The sequence below is a fragment of the Hydra viridissima genome, unplaced genomic scaffold (genome assembly GCF_058129835.1).
Source record: "Hydra viridissima isolate aposymbiotic clone 2 unplaced genomic scaffold, HvirCarnegie_v1 scaffold_4, whole genome shotgun sequence".
In the NCBI taxonomy this organism is placed as follows: Eukaryota; Metazoa; Cnidaria; class Hydrozoa; order Anthoathecata; family Hydridae; genus Hydra; species Hydra viridissima.
This window is the reverse complement of record NW_028324303.1, coordinates 16,719,565-16,739,316: the sequence shown is the minus strand read 5'-3', so window position 1 is coordinate 16,739,316 and position 19,752 is coordinate 16,719,565. Positions and strand designations below refer to the sequence as shown.

The 19,752-nt window shown below is 30.9% G+C and overlaps 1 protein-coding gene and 1 long non-coding RNA gene across 4 annotated transcripts; one reads left to right on the top strand and one right to left on the bottom strand.

The window, feature by feature from the left end:
* Positions 1-10,261: 10,261 nt before the first annotated feature.
* On the bottom strand, positions 10,262-13,867 carry LOC149890161 (uncharacterized). Of its 2 annotated transcripts, none has more exons than XM_090086310.1 (3): positions 13,805-13,867; positions 10,729-10,935; positions 10,262-10,617 (listed from the first exon to the last, which is right to left on the bottom strand). In XM_090086310.1, the coding sequence occupies exons 2-3, from the start codon at positions 10,925-10,927 to the stop codon at positions 10,394-10,396; spliced, it is 423 nt and encodes a 140-aa protein (XP_089942436.1). In that variant the 5' UTR covers positions 10,928-10,935; positions 13,805-13,867; the 3' UTR covers positions 10,262-10,393. The 2 variants fall into 2 exon arrangements, with proteins under 2 accessions (XP_089942436.1, XP_089942435.1); XM_090086309.1 differs by lacking the exon at positions 13,805-13,867 and adding an exon at positions 11,012-11,168 and having other exon boundaries at positions 10,273-10,617.
* LOC149890160 (uncharacterized) lies at positions 11,286-18,276 on the top strand. Of its 2 annotated transcripts, none has more exons than XR_016452188.1 (3): positions 11,286-11,418; positions 15,040-15,140; positions 18,084-18,276. It is a non-coding gene; the product is annotated as an uncharacterized LOC149890160 (long non-coding RNA). The 2 variants fall into 2 exon arrangements; XR_016452189.1 differs by lacking the exons at positions 11,286-11,418; positions 15,040-15,140 and adding exons at positions 15,339-17,320; positions 17,588-17,967.
* The last annotated feature ends 1,476 nt before the right edge of the window (positions 18,277-19,752 follow it).

Sequence of the window (19,752 nt, the reverse complement as noted above, 5' to 3'; positions counted from 1 at the left end):
AATTTTTATAGAAACTTAACAAAAGGGAAAAGGAAGTAATTTGTACTTTTGAGTAATAATATTTTTAATATCTTTATAAATAATTGAAATATGTTTCAAAAAATTACCGGGATTCCCGGGAAATTTCATTGAAATCCCGGGATAACGGGATGGCTTTTTACCTCCGAGATCCCGAGAAAACGGGATCCCGGGATAAATAACTCCTATTGAATGTTAAGAAAAAGTAAAAATGTCAAAGTTGTAGAAATATAAAAATGTCAAAATGTAGAAAAATAAAAATGTCAAAATGTTTTCCGAAAAAATGTAAAAATCTTCCAAAGTATTTCGTTTACATTGATGAAATAGAGCCAGTTTCGCAATTAATGAAATCTGCATCGTGATGTCCTTTTCTAAACTACTTCATGACGTAAGCTTTTGGACCAAATTTGTTCATGGGTGTGCCTACCAATAATATAAACATTAAGATGCCGCTTTCATCAAGATGCTGCTTTCATCAAGATGCTACTTTCATCAGGATGCTGTTTTCATCAAGATCTGCTTTCATCATCAAGTTTCGAATCGAAGAGATGATAACACAGTGATACACATTTTTACAAATTTTTTGCCCACTGTAATTTTTTTATTGTTTATTAATTCTCTCTACTAATTCCTAAAATGTAAAACTTTTTTCTATATCAACCGTTTCAAAGTCAACGTTTTTAGCGCCAACCGGCAACTGAGCGCCCATACATCGTCAGTGCCTCACAAAACATTTCATGGAAGGTTGTTAGCGTGCTTCTCTCGCAGTCTAGACTTGGATTAGGAAAGAAAAGTATTCGGTTACAATTAATAATACGCATATTGTAGACGGAAAAATATGTCATTAATAGGTACTTTGAATACGAGGTTTTCTGTTCCGCGTCGTAAAGTATTTCATAAAAATTATAAAAAACGTTTTGTATGCCTGTTATCAAATATGCATTTAAAGTTTGAGCTCAAGATCAAAAAAGTTTTTTTTTAAAACATCTTAAGCTACTCCAAATGCGTACCTAACACGCATTACTAGCAAATTTGTTCTGATTAATAGCTTACTAGAAAACGTCGAAATGCTCCTGATATGTTTTGCTATGTATGTGGATATTATGTCGGAAAAAAGCAGGTATTAAATAAGATCGTAAAAGGCACCATATCGTGGATGACGTACGAAAAATATTTTGGAATGCTTATGGTTGATCAGGACAAACCATGGACACATCGTGCGAACCTTGTGGAACCTATGTGGAACCTTTCGAACTACTCTAGCAGAATAGCTACGAGGTAGAACAAAAGCAATGCCTTTTGCCGTTCCTAGAGCATGGAGAGAGGAGAAGAACAATCATGATGGCTGTTTCTTTTTTATGATTGATATAAAGAAGTACAGAAAAGCTAAAGGAAGAAAAGCTCTTCAATATCCAGACATACAATCATCGACAGCACCTGTTTCACATGATGACAGCCTACCAGTACCGCAACCACCAATAAATGTTGGTATACTTTTCATCATACTCTCCAAAAGTCTTACATTTAAATTAATTAAACATCAAGTATTTACTATGCATTTATTTTTTAATCAAGTTCTGAACGCTACTATTGTTTATGACTATGTTGAAGTTGCTATATATTGTTTTCTCGTTCTTTTACAAAGGAAGATGCAATTAACATCTCAAGAGTCAGCAAGTAATAGTAGTGAAGACATGGAGAAAGCTTTTGTGCCAATAACAACTTTTCTGCCTCACTTTCAAAATCAGAGTGAGCTCGATTATTTAATCAGATATTTAGGTTTTACTAAATCAGGAGCGGAACTTCTCTCATCAAGGGTGATGGAATGGAATCTACTAGGCGAAGACTGCAGGACATGTGTGTACTGGAAACAGCATAAAGAATTTGTGCAATGGTATTGTAAAGATGTGACTGACGTGTTTACTTCTCTAAGACTCGAGCATGATCCTGCACAATGGCGACTGTTCATAGATTGCTCAAAACGGAGTCTCAAAGCATTGTTGCTCCACGATAGAAATAAATACCCATCTTTGCCTCTTGCACACTCGGTACAGAAGAAAGAAGACAATGATAATGTCAAAGAACTTCTTGACAAAATTAGTTATTTTAAATTCAAGTGGGATGTTTGCTGTAATTTTAAGATACTTGCTTTCTTGCTTGGCTTGCAAGGGGAATACAAATTCCTTTGCTTATGCAACAGCAGTGCTGATGATGATCATTACAAGAAAGTTCATTGACCCCTACGAGTGGAACTGGAGCCAGGATTATTCAATGTTCTAAAGCAGCCTTTAGTAGATTCTAATTAAGTTTTATTACCCCCACTTCATATCAAGCTAGGATTGGTAAAACAGCCTTAGATTTTGGAGAAAAAGTTTTAAAGAAATTCGTCTCACGTTTCCAAAGCTATCTGAGGCGAAGATCAAAGGTGGCATATTCGTTGAACCCCACATAAAAGCAATGTTGAAATCAGAGAAACTCGAAAGGGCGATAACAAAAGTTGAAAGAGAAGCTTGGTGTGCATTTTGTGAAGTAGTTCTATGATTTCTAGGTAATCGCAATGACTCTAATTACAAACATCTGGTTGCAAACCTTATTGAAATATTTATGAAACTGGATTGTCGTATGTCCATAAAGATTCATATGTTGCGTTCATATCTAGATTTCTTTCCCAAAAACATCGGTGTTTTCAGTGAGGAGCAAGATGAGAAATTTCATCAGGGTATTGCAAAAATGGAAAGTAGATATTAAAGACGATGGGATACTGCTATGATTGGAGATTATAAACGGATATTACAAACTGCTATAACGGGAGATTAAATATCTAGTCAGAAAAGATGAAAGTATGTACTTAAGAAAATCTCGATCATCAAAGCACTTCTAATCTTGAGGAAAGGTTTAATAGTAAAGAATTGTAATGTTTCTTTTTGTTTTCAATAATATCGTACTTCCTCAATACCTTTCAATATATGAAAAAGTGCCATATGATTGATGTAACATACTAACTAGATAGAGAAAAGTTTCGCTTATATCAAGAAAATATGAAATTAAGCATAAATAAAAAAACTATCATGTTACATCAAAACGAATGTGATTTTTGAATTCAGTGACAAAAAAAAAATAAAGTTGTCAAAACCTTTGTTATTTTGTGTAATATTCGTTGCAGAAAATGACCGCTCACTTTCAGCCGTCAATTTAATTAAGGTATTTGTGACAGCATTTACATGCTGAAAATTTTATTAGAAATTTAATCTACTCCCCACTGCTAATATATTTTCAAAACCCTTGCTCTGATGTACTTGCATAGATGTTAAAGGTGCTAGCCAATTTTCGAATAAGAATGTCTCCAAAGCATGGATAACTTTTTTTGTTCCATATTGTTTTTGTTCCATTTATGATATTTTTCTCGGTGTCATTTGATGAATTCTTCTCTTGATTTGTTACTCTTTATAATAATAGCAATATATATATATATCTTTTCCTTCCTCTAATTTCCTTTTTCTGCAAAAGATTTACGAGCAGCTCCAGCTGTAAATATTCGAGAACATTTATTTTCATTTAGCTTGTGAAAAAAACTTTCATCTGATTACAGGGACTTTACCGACTTGTAATATCAGATCTTTAAGTTCAAATTCTTCTACTGCACTCTATGTTTGCGCGTAATATTCACTAGAGATTAGAGTTAAGGTTGGTTTTAGTCTAACTAAAATTAGCCGATTTTTTAGGCTAACTAAATTTAGTCGACTAACTTTTTAGTTTAACTAAAATTAGTTGACTAAAGCAAGATTTAGTGCTAAAAAAAACTGAATAATTTATACCATGAAATCTTATGTCAATTTAATTTATAATTCACTATATTATAATTCACTATACTATAATTCATATTAATCCACTACATTTTTAGTATAACTTAAGTTAGTCAACTAACATTTTAACGTAACTAATATTAGTCAACTAACTTTGTAGTCTAACTGAATTTAGTCGACTAACTTTCTAGTGTAACTAAATTTAGTCGACTAAATTTTTAATTTGCGAAATGTTACCCAAAAAATACTTTTTAAAAATTTTGTTATCTTTAGTTCTGAAATGGTTTGGGCGCCATGTTTTTAATTTTAAATTGCTGCAAGTTACAATTTTTTTCTGCAGGGCATTTCAAGGTTCAATTTTCAGAGTTTTTCAGGTTTTTGGATAAATTTAGTTTTTTCAGTTAGTTGCAATTTCTAGTTTTGGTTACAACACTAACATTCACCAGGATTATCTTTTATTGATTGAAATATATAAAATTGACTTTACAACTTCTTTTTGAGGCCTGCATGTTTTTAATATAGCTTCTCAAAAAATTTTTTCACGTGACAAACTGGTGGAATATGGAGGTAAAACATCATTCACAACTTATTCTAAATGATGATTAAAACAATGTCAAATAAGTAAATTAAGAAACTTACGAAAGTTAACTAATAATGAAGGAGATACGTTTTGCCGAACATATTGTAAGTACAGTATTGGACAAAACATTTGCAACCAAATAATGCTAATTTAGTTTCTTTATATAAAAGTGCTGCATTTTTTTAATTTAGAGAAATAACTATGCAACTGTTTAGAGACATCACAAAGATTTATTCATCACAAAGTTCATTATTTGTACACGAAAATTAATAAATTAATCAAAAGTATTAAAAAAAGTTGATTTCCTTCTGGACAAACAAGTGCAACTCGACAAAATGTTGACCAAGCTGTATTTCGCTATCAATATTTCGTGGTGAATCCTTTGTTGTCGATCACAGCTTTGCATCTTCGAGGCATAGATTCGATCAGGTGATCAATGAAACTTTGTGGAGTCGCTGCCCAGGCCTTTTGGATTTGTTCAAACAGTTGATCCTTATTACGAACACCTTCACGATTAATTCTGCAGTTGAATATCTCCCACAGGTTCTCGATAGGGTTGAGATCCGGAGATTGAGGCGGACAATCCATCACCGATAGGTGGTTATCTTGAAACCACTGCTTGACTACTTTTGCAGTGTGTTTCGGATCGTTGTCTTGCTGAAAAACCCATTTTAGTTGCATATTCCATTCAGCATGAGGTAACATAACCTCTTTCAGGATATTTTTATACATGAAACGGTCCATTATTCCATCGCTTCGATGTATTGGATCTAGACCGTTAGCAAAAAAACACCCCTAGACCATTACATTGCCTCCACCATGCTTCACGGTCTTATGGCAGTAATGTAAATCGAGGCAATTTCCGGCCGGTCGACATACACCGCAAATGCCATCGCTCCCAATGATGTTGAACTTCGATTCATCACTGAACAGGACAGTTTGCCATTTCTGCACATTCCAATCAATATGAGATGTAGCAAACAGGAGTCTTTTCTTCTAGTTTTTTAGTAAAATCAGCGGTTTCTTTGCAGGGCGTCGAGAAAACAATCCGGCTTCAACAGCACGTTGTCTGATTGTTCGGTCCGATACAGGCAGCTCTAATTGCTTTTGTATCTCGACTGATGATATCCAGGGATCCTTCTTGACGGATCTGACGATCATAGAATCCTCTCTAGAAGTGGTGGAACGCGGTCTTCCACCTTTGTTATCTGCTGCCAACTTCCCCGTAGAATGATATTTGGAACATAGTCTTGATACAGTCCATTTTTTCACGCGATATTTATCACAAATACTTTTTTGTGACATTCCACTTACGTAATCGCCAATAATTTTCTTTCTTAGTTCCAATCCAAGACTGTCGGGAGCCATTTTTGCACTTGAAGTCATAAAAATGATAAATATTTCTGGATGCTACTGGATGCTTCCAGATACTTCTTCTTGAAACTTCTGGAAGCTTCTGCATGCTTCTGGAAACTTCTGGAAACTTCTGGATACTTCCTTTAACTATTAAAAAACTTCCGTGACGTTGACACGGACCAGACTTAAGAAAATGAAACAAACCAAAAAAGTTGCACTTGTTTTGTCCGCTGCAAAATGGCAATTGTCAACGATATTCTGCCTCTGTGCTGTCACCTGTCAGCTGATTGCTCATGTCATGGCATGCTATGACTCCAGACTCCTGAACTGTTTGCTGTGGTAGTATAGTTTGGTTCGTTTTTAAGACATGTAAAATTAGGAACACTTTTTAGCATTGTTCGATGTTGGTTGCAAATGTTTTGTCCAATACTGTATATATTATAAGTATTGTAGTTTTGCCGAACATATTGTAAGCACCATCACAAGCAAAAGAAAACCAAATGCGTAATAAAAAATTTTGTTAAGACCACGGCTATACAAAACATATAAAAATGAATTTGCGATAGAAGGGGGGTTTTTATGCTCGTCAATTCAATGTAGTCAAAAAATTAACTACTAAAACATTTGATTCTGGAATTTTTACTAGCAAGCAGATTAATGGAGCAGACTACTTGTTTAGATTCATTAATCATAAAGCGAACTTTCAAATCGCTCTCCATCACGTAGTTTAGTAGCTTTTTACGTATTTCCATGATCTGATTGTAAAAGGCAGCTCATGCCTAACCCATTCTTTGCAAAGATATCATTTATTTCAAATCAGAAAGTAGACAATTCGTTTTTGCTATGTGAAATGCAACCAAAAATATATAATACATTGTTTCATACTAATTAATCACCATTTAAGAACTAAACATCTTTATGGTTTTTGTTTAAATATATTTCTTAAAAGTTATTTCATAAGCTTTTATATGCGCAGCTGATAACTATTAAGATGATAGCTTCTTCCTTACGGATCGCTGCTTCTTTTCTTTTGTTTTCCCGCACTCTCTAAGATTGCCTATTGTTCATTCACTCACCAATTTCAATGAGTTTTTTTAAGCTTAAATAAGTTTTTGGATTTGCAAACAGAGCGACCTCGGACAGTTTTCGAAATAGTCAACTATTCAATTATCATTAATTTTTCTTTCAACCGCATCTCCGAATAGTACTCTAGAAAAGCTGCTTCGTTTATTACTCGAAAAATTTCTTTATAATCTATGCGTCATCATCTGGTTTCTGACTTTCACTGCTTGATTTGCTTTTCTTTGCACTTGCTCGCCACTTATCCATCTTTTTAGTTGGCAATTGGTATTTTATAAATTATTATTTTGTAAAAAACGAAAATGAAGTTCTAAATTAGAAGTTTTTGTTATCAGGTACTAAATCCCACATTTATTCACGCGGAAAATTGGGCGAAATAAAATGTATAAGCATCGACTTTAATTTAGATACAGGCGAACTTAACTGTACTTTCATCGATTAATGGGTTATTGCAAAGATGAGCTGTTATTTTATAAGAATGGCCGAAACGTGATTTCGAAATAAAATAACGTTTCGGCCTTTTCATATTTTTAAATAGTTTCATAAGAATCACGGAAATAAAGTAACGAACTGATTGTCAGAACTCTTTGGCAAATATCAATAATGACAGCAGAAGTATTTAAAGTTTTTTAGAGGAAGATTTCATTTATAGCGTTGTTTAATGTGGATTAGTTTTCTTGCATTTTAATTATTCAAAAAAAGTAAAAGAGATGATTTGAGTTTTTTTTAAAAAGATGTCGGAATGACATCCCACTCCATCACGCCTCTTTACTAAAAAACGTTATATATTCATAGAGTTTTCGATAACAAGAGAAGAAAACAGATATAAAGCTGAAAGTATAAATATATGTACTATACACCATGTACTATCGTGTCCCGTCAATCAAAGTTTTCAACTCTTCTTCTAAAGGGAAAAAAAGAGGAGAAAATAAAAACAAGTACAGTGGGTAGACGAATAATTTTTCGACTCTCTCTCTCTCTCTCTCTCTCTCTCTCTCTCTCTCTATATATATATATATATATATATATATATATATATATATACATATATATATATATATATATATATATATATATATATATATATATATATATATATATATATATATATATATATAAATATATGTATATATATAAAGAAATTTATATAAATGTTGGCGTGCGTAAACATCTTTATTGGAAAACACTTGAATGCTGTTTATTTAATTGAATATTTGAAGAAAAGAAAAGAAAATTGAAATGTTCAAAGATTTGTTTCATGTTTTAGTATTTGAGTATTTTACCCGCTGTGCTTATTTAAAACCTTTAAAAATGGAGTTATAAAATAGAAAGAAAAAAAATCTTTCATTTGGTTTATTTAAAGTTCAAATGGTGTCTTCTTCAATAAATCGACAAATTCAACAATAAACTCGCTTAAACCGAGGAATCTGCGTACTTTTAACATGGGTGACCTCAATGAAATAAATCTGCAAATAGAATATCTTCTGTAATAATAACATAAATTTTATAATATTGTCATTGTTTTTTTGTAAATCTACATTTTATTATTTATTTTCATTCAGGATTGGATAAGCTTTATCTAATAGTATTTAGGGTGTAAAGTTTGATTATCACTCTTCTTTTTTTTTTCCCCCGGCGAGAACTCGTTTTCAGTTTTAAAGTTAGTTAAAATTGCTTCTCCAAATTCTACTAAACAATGTAGATCGACTAATTACTGCAGATAAAATTCAGAAAATAAAAAGAATTGAGTTGAAGTCCATTATGAACTTTTTCTGCAACAAAACTTTTCATCGTTAATTTTTTTTAAATCAACTCTTTTTATTATGACTTAATTCCTATTATCTATTTTTATTACCATCTATTTTAATGTTATCATTTTTATGAATATGTTTTTTCAATTTATTGTTAACTGTTTTGTTTTTTTTTACTTACTATTTATTTTACTTACTATTAAATATCTATTATTTATTTATTATTGAAACATTGCGTTCCAAAAACTGTTTAATTTTATGTGGCGCTTGGCATTACATCTGTAAATTTCTTAAGGCCTAAATATTGAAATACTGAATATAGGAATTAAAGGAGTTGTCATTTTCAAATCTGATTGTTAAAAACACGCTAGAAAGCTTTTTCAATATCTTCACTAATATGAATCCAAAATTGAGTTTTAATTGTGGTGCCACTAGTGACGGAGAAGGTTTGCGATCTCACCAGAACATTAAAATTTCGGAAGGAAATTAATAAGGGAGATGTTAAAACAGTGGATGACTATTACGTAATCTACTCAGAAAATTTGTAATAAAAACTAAAGCCAAAAAAAAATAGTATGGATTATCTTTAAAATGGTATGGATTATCTTTTGAAATACTTTTTTTTGTAGATCTGTGATATTTAAACATTAATACGATGTGCACGATAAAAACGAAGTCCTATTAGGCTAATTAATTAATTGAATGACGATTTTCATCATTAAAAAAATTTTTTCATGACTGTTTAAAAACTAAAGAGCTTACCGTGGTTGACCTAACAAAGTCCTATGCTTTAAGAAAGTCCTAATTTAAGAAATGACAAACTTCATATACATAAAGTAAACGTTGAGAGAAAAGAATTTAGTTAACTAACTAGATATATAGTTAAAATAACGTTATTTTCCCCAAGCATTTATTTTATTTATACGAAATTTGTCATTTCTTAAACTAGGACTTTCTTAAAGCATAGGACTTTGTTACGTCACACCACGCCAAAACACTAAAAAAAATTTGAGTTCTAAACTTTGTTTCATTGAACTTTTTCACCAATTCGGAAAAACTTATTGACCAGACTTTACTTTTTTTTTTTAGGCATTCATTTTGATGTTAAGAGATATTTATTTATAAAATATATCAGAGATTCTTTTTTGCTGTAAATATTATACGTCGATTTAAATTTTTGTTTCGTCGTTTCAAAAAATCAAGCTACGGTTCTCAACTAATTTATAACGCACATAACACCAAAAATCATTAAAATAAAAAGAAATCTGTCGAATTTAATTCCCCATCTCTTTCTCTGAAGATTAATTTGTAGTTTAATGGATGAATTTTACAGAATACTAATATATACTAATAAATTTAATGTCATAAGTCAATACATTTTAATATGTTAAACACTTACATTTATTTGCAAACATGCATTTAAAAAAAGCAAACGATTAACTAGTCCAAGGATAAAAAAATGATAGATAATCCCTTCCGAATGGCGCAATTAGGCGTAGTACGCTAATTCAACGGAAATGTAAATTTAGGTTATTTAAATAGGGCTATATCAGATTTTTTTTTTTTTTTTTTTTTTGCTTTCAAATATCGCAGCCGTCCTATAACTTTTCAAATGTTTTTCCATTTGCTGGCTTAAGTTCTAATTGTTTTGGTTTTAGGAATTTTTTTTTTAAAAAAGTTTCACGTAAATAAATCTTTTTCTAATATTATTGCATTATAAAACATTTGGAATAACTTCTTTTTTTTTTTTTTCATACACGATTTCTAACGAGATAGTAAGTTTAAGACTTTTTTCAAAATATTTATTATCGTTTTTTTTGCTTCTCCAAAACACGTGATAGCCATACATTATATGCTCCTCTTCCAAATCGTCCATTCATCCATTGCTCAGCAGCTTCTTTGTCGGAACGCTTTTCGTTTTTTGTTTCTTTTTTTTCATGTACTTCATTAAAGCCATTAAATATTTCTCTTCCGTTTGCTGGCACTTTTTGTTCTGTTGTTGATTCCGTTGGGATTTGGATTTTTAGATCTAAATTAATTTCATGTCATAATAAAAATATTTTTTCACTCAAATTTGCTAATTTTTTCCGAAAGTGTCTTTATTTTAAGATTTCAAGTGTGTATTTATGTGAAAGCTTACCAACATTTTCATATCCATTGGTTTTTTCACTGTTGCTTTTAATGCCGCTGTTCTGAATATAAACTTGTAAAAATTCCTTCAAGGATTCTAATAACTCATCGTATTTTCCAATGTCCAGGTTTTTTTCTTCGGCTTTCACTAACAGCTCGCCTGATGCAGCAATGAAGGAAATGAACATCAATATCGTTCGGCCATTCATTTTTATGCCTAAAACGTTAAATAAAGTTTCTAGTCAATTTTTTAACTGTGCTAAAAATAAAAATATACTAAAATAAGTCATTACTTTTAACGTCTATGTAATCTATCAGTAGTTTGTAAGATTATTCCTCTCTCTGCACTGTTGGTGAAACTGAAGGATATTTTAGGTGATTCATGAATTTATCTGGAAGCAGCTGTTGGACGCTTTTTTATAGTTTTTTTTGTTTGTTTTGTGCCAATATTTTTTAAATTTCTTTATTCTCTGCTAAATTAATTTGCGATGAATTTAAATTAATTAGCCGGATATAAAAAAGCAGTTGAACGCATTTGAAAAGAATTATAAATTTTTTGTTATTATATCTAAAATCTATTAAAATGCGAGTCAGCAGATTGGCAGCAAGTCATCGTTGTAAACTTGGAGTCACATTTAACGAAGAAGAATTATTTTAACAAGGGACTAAATTCCAATGAAGTGACAGAAAAGATTAATTGGTAAGCTGTTCAGTAAAGCGGTTAGTACAAAAAGCGAATGCTTTTAGATCAACAAAATGCGAAAAGGTTTTGAAGAATTGTTTTAAATATTCGACTGCTCAAAAAAAATTGGAATTCATAAGTTTAAACAAAGTCCCAAAGTTAAATACGGTGAAAAAAAGCATGTCAAACTATGCTTAACATAATGATCTGATTAAAACTAAACAGCAACACATTATCTAAATGTCAGAACGAGGGGAAAGTAGGTGAAAAAATAAATTATTAAAGAATAATTTTTTAAAATAACTAATCCTCAAATTATTTGCTGAAAAGGGTAATAAAGAAATGAATAGATATATACATTTCTTTACTTCCATTTTTTTCTTTCATTTCTTTACTTTCATTTGAATTCCTCTAAGAATCTAATTTTGAATTTAAACACGGAAAACAAAATTTTGCGTGAACTTTGAAAAGTTGTAAAAATTATAAAGAAGTTAATCCTTATTCTTGCACTCTGTGCGTAAAACTAAAGACGAAAACTTAATTTATATATATCAAGATAGCATCGTCTATCAACTTAAAATTACTTGAATTATGTCATTCATTCAATATGAGCCTGCACGTTGTCTACCTGAAACCTTGTTCTCTCTACATGTCATGAATTTATTTTCTTAGTTTACTGCTATGTAAGTAAAACAAATCTTATCTTTATTTTATGTGAAAGTAAATCTTCCCTTTAATTTCTTAGGAAATAGTTGTTTCAAAATTGGTTCTCAATTCCAGACACATTTAGCTTAAGTATAAAACATTTGTGTATCATAATTATTTAATTGGATGTGTTTTCTTAATTTGTAAATAAAAGTTGCCATAATAAATGTATTACCTGACGACTAATTGTATTAATTGTTATATAAACTTACATTTCTTATCTCATAACCTTAATAACATTTGTAAAGCAGCAATCAAAGTTCTGATGGAAAAATTAATTGAGGATTATTTTATTATATCAATAATCCTTGGGAAATAAAACCCCATTATACTTAATAATTTTGTGTCGAACGAAAAATCCCATCATTTTTAACTGCGCCATAATGAATTTCGCCATAATGAATCACTTTTTAGGGGCTGTTTAAAACTCAACGTCTTGTGTTATAATTTATGAAATCTTTATAAAATTCACATTCTATCTTATAAAATCTTGAGCAGCTTTAAGTGGATGTGGTTTCTATATCATGCGTTTTTTATAGGGGCTAGAAATTGATTATTGAAATGACTAATTTCTCTAAAATGTTTTCATCTTTCCATAAGTATATTGTAAAGATTTGCAATTTTTGATCATTGTTTAAAAGTACACAGCAATTAATCAGCAAACAACTCTGAACAGTAATAAAGTTTGCGAGCGTTTCGTCGCATATCGATTAGCTGGGACTAATTTCAATTTAAAGTATTAGTTTCAATAAAATTTTTGGATGAGCAATGGTTTTTAAAGTCACATTTGAAACGCTTGGTTATAAAATCTTTTTTTTAAAAAAAAGGAAAGAAAATCTGTTCTTCTTTTTCTATTGTAATAAAAAAAATCATTTTATAAGTTGAAAACAGTGAATTTTTAGAAAATATTGATTTCAAAATCTTGTTTACAAAAGCTGTCATAAAATCTCTCATTTTAATTATATACACCTAATGGGTCACCCAAAACTATTGCTGTGAAATGAAAAAGTTGCAAATTAAATAATTTTTTTATTACGCTAACTCTTTCTCATTAATTTCAACAGAGTTTTTTATTGACCACTTGCTTCTAAGAATTTCTTTTAATGCGATTTTAAACACGTTATTAACAATTTTAATGCATTTATACAATGTATATTTTAATACAATCATAATACGTAAAGACTATACGTATTAGAGCTGTGTGGGTATGGAAAATATTTTCCGGGCCCGAATTTTACAGGTGCCTACAAACTTTAAACTTATGTAAAATCCCGCACACAGCACTCTATAAACTAATTAGTATTAGACAAAATTAGTAAATTATGGTTACACTTTAATACTGGATATTTATTTTGATCTGTGTCGATATAGAAGAAAATTCTATCTACTATAATGTATATTTTAAAGTTAATAACGAAAACTTTCAGATTAAAGTGCCGAAGAGTTAAAATTAAAGAAAAATTCTCAACATTTTAGTTCAAAAAAATGATAAGTTTTTATTTTTTGCTGGTTTACTTACTATAAGAAACTTTACCATAAAGTTGAATCACCCATTTACACTATTTTCGAGGTTTGCAACTGAAAGCCGAAGTTACCTTCACATTTATTAAAAAGAAGTTAGTTTTTTAAAAATTTTTGATTCGTTTGTGCAAAAAAAAAAAAAAAAAAAATCAACTCAGGAAAAAATTTAAGAAAATACTTATTCGGTTGTCGCGACTCCCAAAAAAAACATCAAAACATAATCACGAGCGTCTTCTTTGTGTTCAAAGGTAATGTACTGAAACGTTAGTTTTAGACTACTGAACCAATTTATATGACTTACCAAAAAGAAGTGAAAAATGCCATATCCGTTTTTATTTTCACGAGTGTGTAATATATTAATGCAGTTTTGACTTAACTATCGCAGTAAGACATTCAGCCATGGTTACAAATGTTATAAAATCCGTTTGTTTTGAAATCCACCAGTTTGTCCGTCTGAACCATTGTCGCAAAATATTTTTGATTTTCATCAGTCTTGGTAAATATTTGACATTAAAGTTACAAAAAGATTTGCAGCTGGAAAAGTCTATACGGAGATCTGCTATTCCTGACAGTTTTTTTTAAGGCCCCTTCAAATGTAGTTGCAACGGTGTAATCTACCCAGTTTATTTAAACGTCTACAATGTCGAAAAATAGTCACTTTTTTTAATTATCATCATTCACAGGTTTGTCCAACTTTTTCCAATTTGGCTTTTGGTTTCTAAATGAGAAGGAGAAAAGTCAAAGTTTTGCGTTGAGTTGTGTCTTTAAGAAATATGTTCATCTTGGATAGCATAATTTTAAAAAATGGGTAAAGAAATATATAATACTTCAATTGGATGGGAGCAATGTGTTAGCAATATGGAGGTTGCACAGGCAATGATTAAGCAATAGTTTTAGATTGCATCATAATGGATTATGCTTATTTATATTATTCGTGAATAACAACCATTTTTATACTTCGTTATAAAAATTCTAATCATAATATATTAAATTTCCGCTTCGGTATATTTATTGTAATGAAGGTGTCTGTTGAGGACACAGTAGCATCATGGGATATTTTAAACCATTTTAAAATCATTATAAAGATTTTATTCAAAGGTATATTAAACAAGCAAAATATCATGCATGATCGCGCTTACAGGAGTTTTCGTCTCGAATTAGTGACTTTTTAACTTCTTTTTAAATGTTTTTTTTTATGGATATGAAATTTAAGAGTTTTTCGAGCCCTGAGGAGTAAGGGGGGGGGGGCTTTAAACTTTTCGTACAATTTAGGTGAAAAGGTAATAAAGAAGCAATTATAAATCATTCTTCGCTATTTAGTTTTAGAGGGCAAAATTTTTTGAAAAAAAAGTGTTAGTCTCGGGTGAGATAAATTGTTGAGATGTAAATTAGTAATAATGATTTCTTGTTTAGAATAATCGTAACTTGGTTGAGAAAAGATGGTATTTTGAAATTTTCAACTTCAAGTTTTTTTGATATCCCATCCTAAGGACCATGTTGAAATGTTAATGTAGGTTCTTAAGAATTTTTTTTTCTTGCCGCATCGCTCATCAATTCTGCTAATCGGCATCCTTTTGTGAAATAATGTGTTGAGTTTTTGTTTTTTTTTTGGTGAAAAGGTATTTTTCGTTTCTAAATTCGTTTAAACATTAAATCAACCAACTTGTTTGAGGTTTTTTTTGTTCAGTTTGTTCCTTGTAAACTATTTGGGATTTAAAATATCACACAATAAATTTGTTTATACTGAATAATGAATAAATCATGCACCGATGGACTTCATACCGTCAGGGTAAGGTAGAAGGTGAGTCATTTTGTCTATGATCCGGGTTTTTTTCGCAACAATAGCTATGATGGTGGTCTAAATAAAAAGGTGATTTACTTTTGTTAAAGGTAATTGGAAAGTATTTTGAGCTGTAAAAGGGAATGCTTTTGTTTGAGATTAAAATAGAGTTTATTATTAGTAAATTTTTTATAAAGGTTTAAAAATGCAGAATTTGTATATGGAAAATGTATAGGTAATCTCTTAAAATCGTTATTTTTTTGTTCTAATCCTCACTGTGTTCAAACATTCCAAGAATAACTCTTTGTTTTAATAATATAAAAAAAGCCTTTTTTTTTTCTTTTATGTATATAAAAAAAGCTTTTTTATATAAATGTAGAGATCAGTGATAACTTCGTTGGTATTTTTGGCGTTGGTCCATTGTCCCTGTATTAGATCGCTTCTTTAGCTGAGGATACTTCAATATTATCTTTTGATAAAAATAATTTTAATTTCTTTTTTGATCGACTACTTTAATCATCAAAGAGTTTCACATTTTTTAGCCTTAAAAATTCGTATTTTATCCAAAGCATTACACTGGGCTCATCATCAATTCTGAGCATAAAGCAATAAACAGAGCTCCATTAATTAGAGCGACTACCCATAGAAGTCTCATACTAAATAGGGGAATTTTCAAACTTTCAGTTAGTTATTTACAAGTTATACAACGACGCTAATTGAAACTCAATTAGAAGAAGTTATGAAAAGGCTCGATGAGTTTAATGTGGACAGCAAAACAAAATCCAATTCACATTACAAAACATGGTTTCTTAGCCAAAATTGAGCGTGCCACGGGTACACGATACATTTATTTAGTGAATTGGAAAAAGTACATTTTAAGGCAGTATATAGTTAAATATTCTAATTGCTTAATAAATTCATCAGAATTTGTGATATTAAATTAGCAAATAATTTAAAGCAAGTTGAATAAAAAATAAAAACACCTCGATCGCTCGCATTTGTAAGAAATTTATTTTGTAAAGAGAGAAACGTCAATTTAACCATGCATCGACACCATCTTTTTGAGAATTGCTTTGTTTTTAAAATTCTGAAAGATCTAAGTACTAAAAAATAAATCAGAAAACTTGAGCATTCAATTCCAAATGGTTCCATAGATATTGTTTGTTTAAGTTTTTCATATTGCAGTCTTGACCCTCCTTGCCGTAAAAAATAATTTCGTTATTTATCAATAGCATTACAAATAATTTCTCTGATGAGCTGAAAGTCGGTGGCTAAGTGAATTTGAGGTCGAAGAATATATTAATTAAGATTGCTTAAACTGTGAGAGGAGAGATGAAAAACATTTTTATTTTTAACGTTATTTTAAATTTTACCCAGGCCTCTCGCTGAGGCTGTAGAAGTTAAAATCGACTGATAAGCACACAAAATTACTTTGCGAATATCATTAAACATTTATTTATAAAAATTAAGATATTAAATCATATAATGAAGGATAGACGAAACTTTCAATTTAAAGGCTAGAAGTGATATAACTGCTGACAAAGGTTTTCCCATTAATACTTTTAATTGTTACTACCCATTGTTGCTATCAGTTGTTACTATTCATTGTTGCTATCTATTGTCACTACCAACTGTTACTATTCATTGTTACTACCTATTGTCACTATCAATGTTACTATCAATTGTTATATGTAAATTTAAAAAGGTGTTCTCTAAAGAATTATTTTTTACAATCAAAGTTCTTTTTAAAATCAAAGTTTAAATCTGATGTAATTGGAAAATATATTTGCATAAATGGTCTATGTGGATGAATAAATTTGATTTTTACGTTTTATACAAAAACTTTTTCTCGCGTTTTTTGATCTTGATTCTCATTTGATTGCATTTGTTAACTGATGTGCGGTTTGGTGTAAGGTGTTGCGCTAATCAAATCGTAAAGCGTATTGTGTTTGGATTGGTTAATATTATATAAACAATTATTTTCCCCTTGGGAATATGTATAAATAGCGTGATCTTCGAAACCTCGCTCTCTTGAAGAAACAACAACGGACTCGAGCAACTCTTCTATCACTTGCTGTGATCTACAATCTCTTCTTTGTGTTTAATTATATTGTATATTAATATTTAAAATAAATAAATGAACTCGTTTTACAATACCACTCTCACGTAAAACAACATAAGGTACAGACACAAACAGAATGGGTTCCAGATGACCCTAATTTAATACACCATTTAGGATTTAACCTACAAACCTTAGAAAAACTAACTTTTTAGTTGGAAATTTTATTTTGAATACTATATACAACTTTTAAAGTTGATGGCCAGTTGCCTTGTAAACTCGTCATCGTGATAAAAATCGCCTACTTTTTCTTAGCATTGTTTAAGATTTTGAAGAACTGATAAAATGTTGTTTTTTTTTTTTTTTTTAAAGCCTCGTGCTACACTAGTTTTTTATTCTGTTACATAAAAGTATTCTTAATTGTTAGACCAAGCAGCATAATTCTTAGACCAAGACTATGGAATCAGGGAAATTTAGCAAATAAACTTGTGGATGAAGTTGGGTACTTTTGCTTAAGCTTTTTATTTTTTATAATGGTTTCAGTAGTTTGGTCCTAGTCATGGCATTTACTTTTATTACTTTTAACTTTTGAAAAGTTGTACTATTTTCATGTTTCAGTTCTGTATCACTAACGATGTATGCACAAAATAATTCGGCGATTAATGGATTTGAAGAAGTAGAGACAACCTCCGACAACTTCCAAAAACTTACAAACAGGACCACGAGCACGGCATTCCTTAGAAATATATATATATATTTTTCTGATTGCTTATTTTTGTAATTTTTTTTTTAAAGATGACAGAGGTAATACAACTACCGTCAATAGTCAATTTTTGGTGCCCGAAATAAATAGATTACAAGTGCAGAATAGTTCTTTATAGTAGAACTGTGCTACGGCCCATACTGCTCGAGAAGCAATTGATTGCAACAAATATTTTCTGATTGAATCGTCAACAAGTAGAGTGATTTAAATTGGCCTGCCCGGTCACTAGACTTAACAGCTTCGGACTTTTTTCTGGGGGGCTGTCTGAAGTCTAAAGTACATGGACAAGCAAGCAAATTCTGCTGGGTTTTAGGATCACTTTTTAATGAGCCAATAAACCCAACATATTTGTCAGCCATACACTGTCTGTACTAACACTAACGAAATTGTTGACTAGTGCATTAGCTTTAACCAGAACTGTTTTGACCTTTATAATCATACTACACACACTCACTCACACACACACACACACACACACACACACACACACACACACACACACACACACACACACACACACACACACACAACACACACACACACACACACACACACACACACACACACACACATATATATATATGTACATTAGGGTGGGTCATTATGATGTAAATTTTAAGTTGGGGCTGTGAAACATTATTAAAATGTTGCATTACAGTCTACTTATGAAAAAAACTCCTTTTGAAATAAAATTAAAGCGTGTCTTGGATCCGCAGCTTTGGGAATTAAATTTACTCTATAATCGTATAATGTAAATACATGTGGTTTAATGCTATATTCCATTACTCGAAATCTTGTTACATTAAATTTAAAAATGCAAGCAGTTGTTAAAGGAGAAATAGTCAGAGTGTAGTAGGCAACACATAACAGCAATTTGTTTCAGTTATTTGCTATTTGTTATGGCTCAAGAAGTCAGATTTAGAGTCAATTTTCGGTAATTCTGCTCGAGATTTGCGACACTGCAAAATCATTCCATGTCGTGATTTGTGCCCAAAAACTTTCATAGTTGTAGCAGAGATGTCTTTAATAGTCCGCTCAACTGCCTGAGAATGGCATGGAATACCACTCAAGACATCAAAGTGGAACTGGAAATGTTCAAGATCATCATTAGAAACAGTTGATAAAAGCGGTGGTGGGGTTGCGATAGCAACAGACCAGTCGATCATTTTTATGAATGACGAAGCTTCCGGATTAAGCTTGATGCTTGATTTATCAAAGACACGTATCTTGCTACTTTGTGATGTAGCTCGTGCGTCAATTATTTTGTCACACGAAAACTGACTAATTGATACATTTTCATTTGTAACTCTTCCAAGAAGAATGTTCTCAGGATGAGCAAAATAGCAGTTATTTTGCAACACTGGTTCAAGAATTTTCCACTCTTCTTTCCCTAGTTCATAGCACTGCTTCATAAGATAAAAGAAGTTTCTTGCTCCGTCAAGGCAGGAAGAATGACGCTTTATGTTGAACCACGATGGCGCATAAACATTTACGATGAATCTTGTAATTCTTTGCAATGGTTTT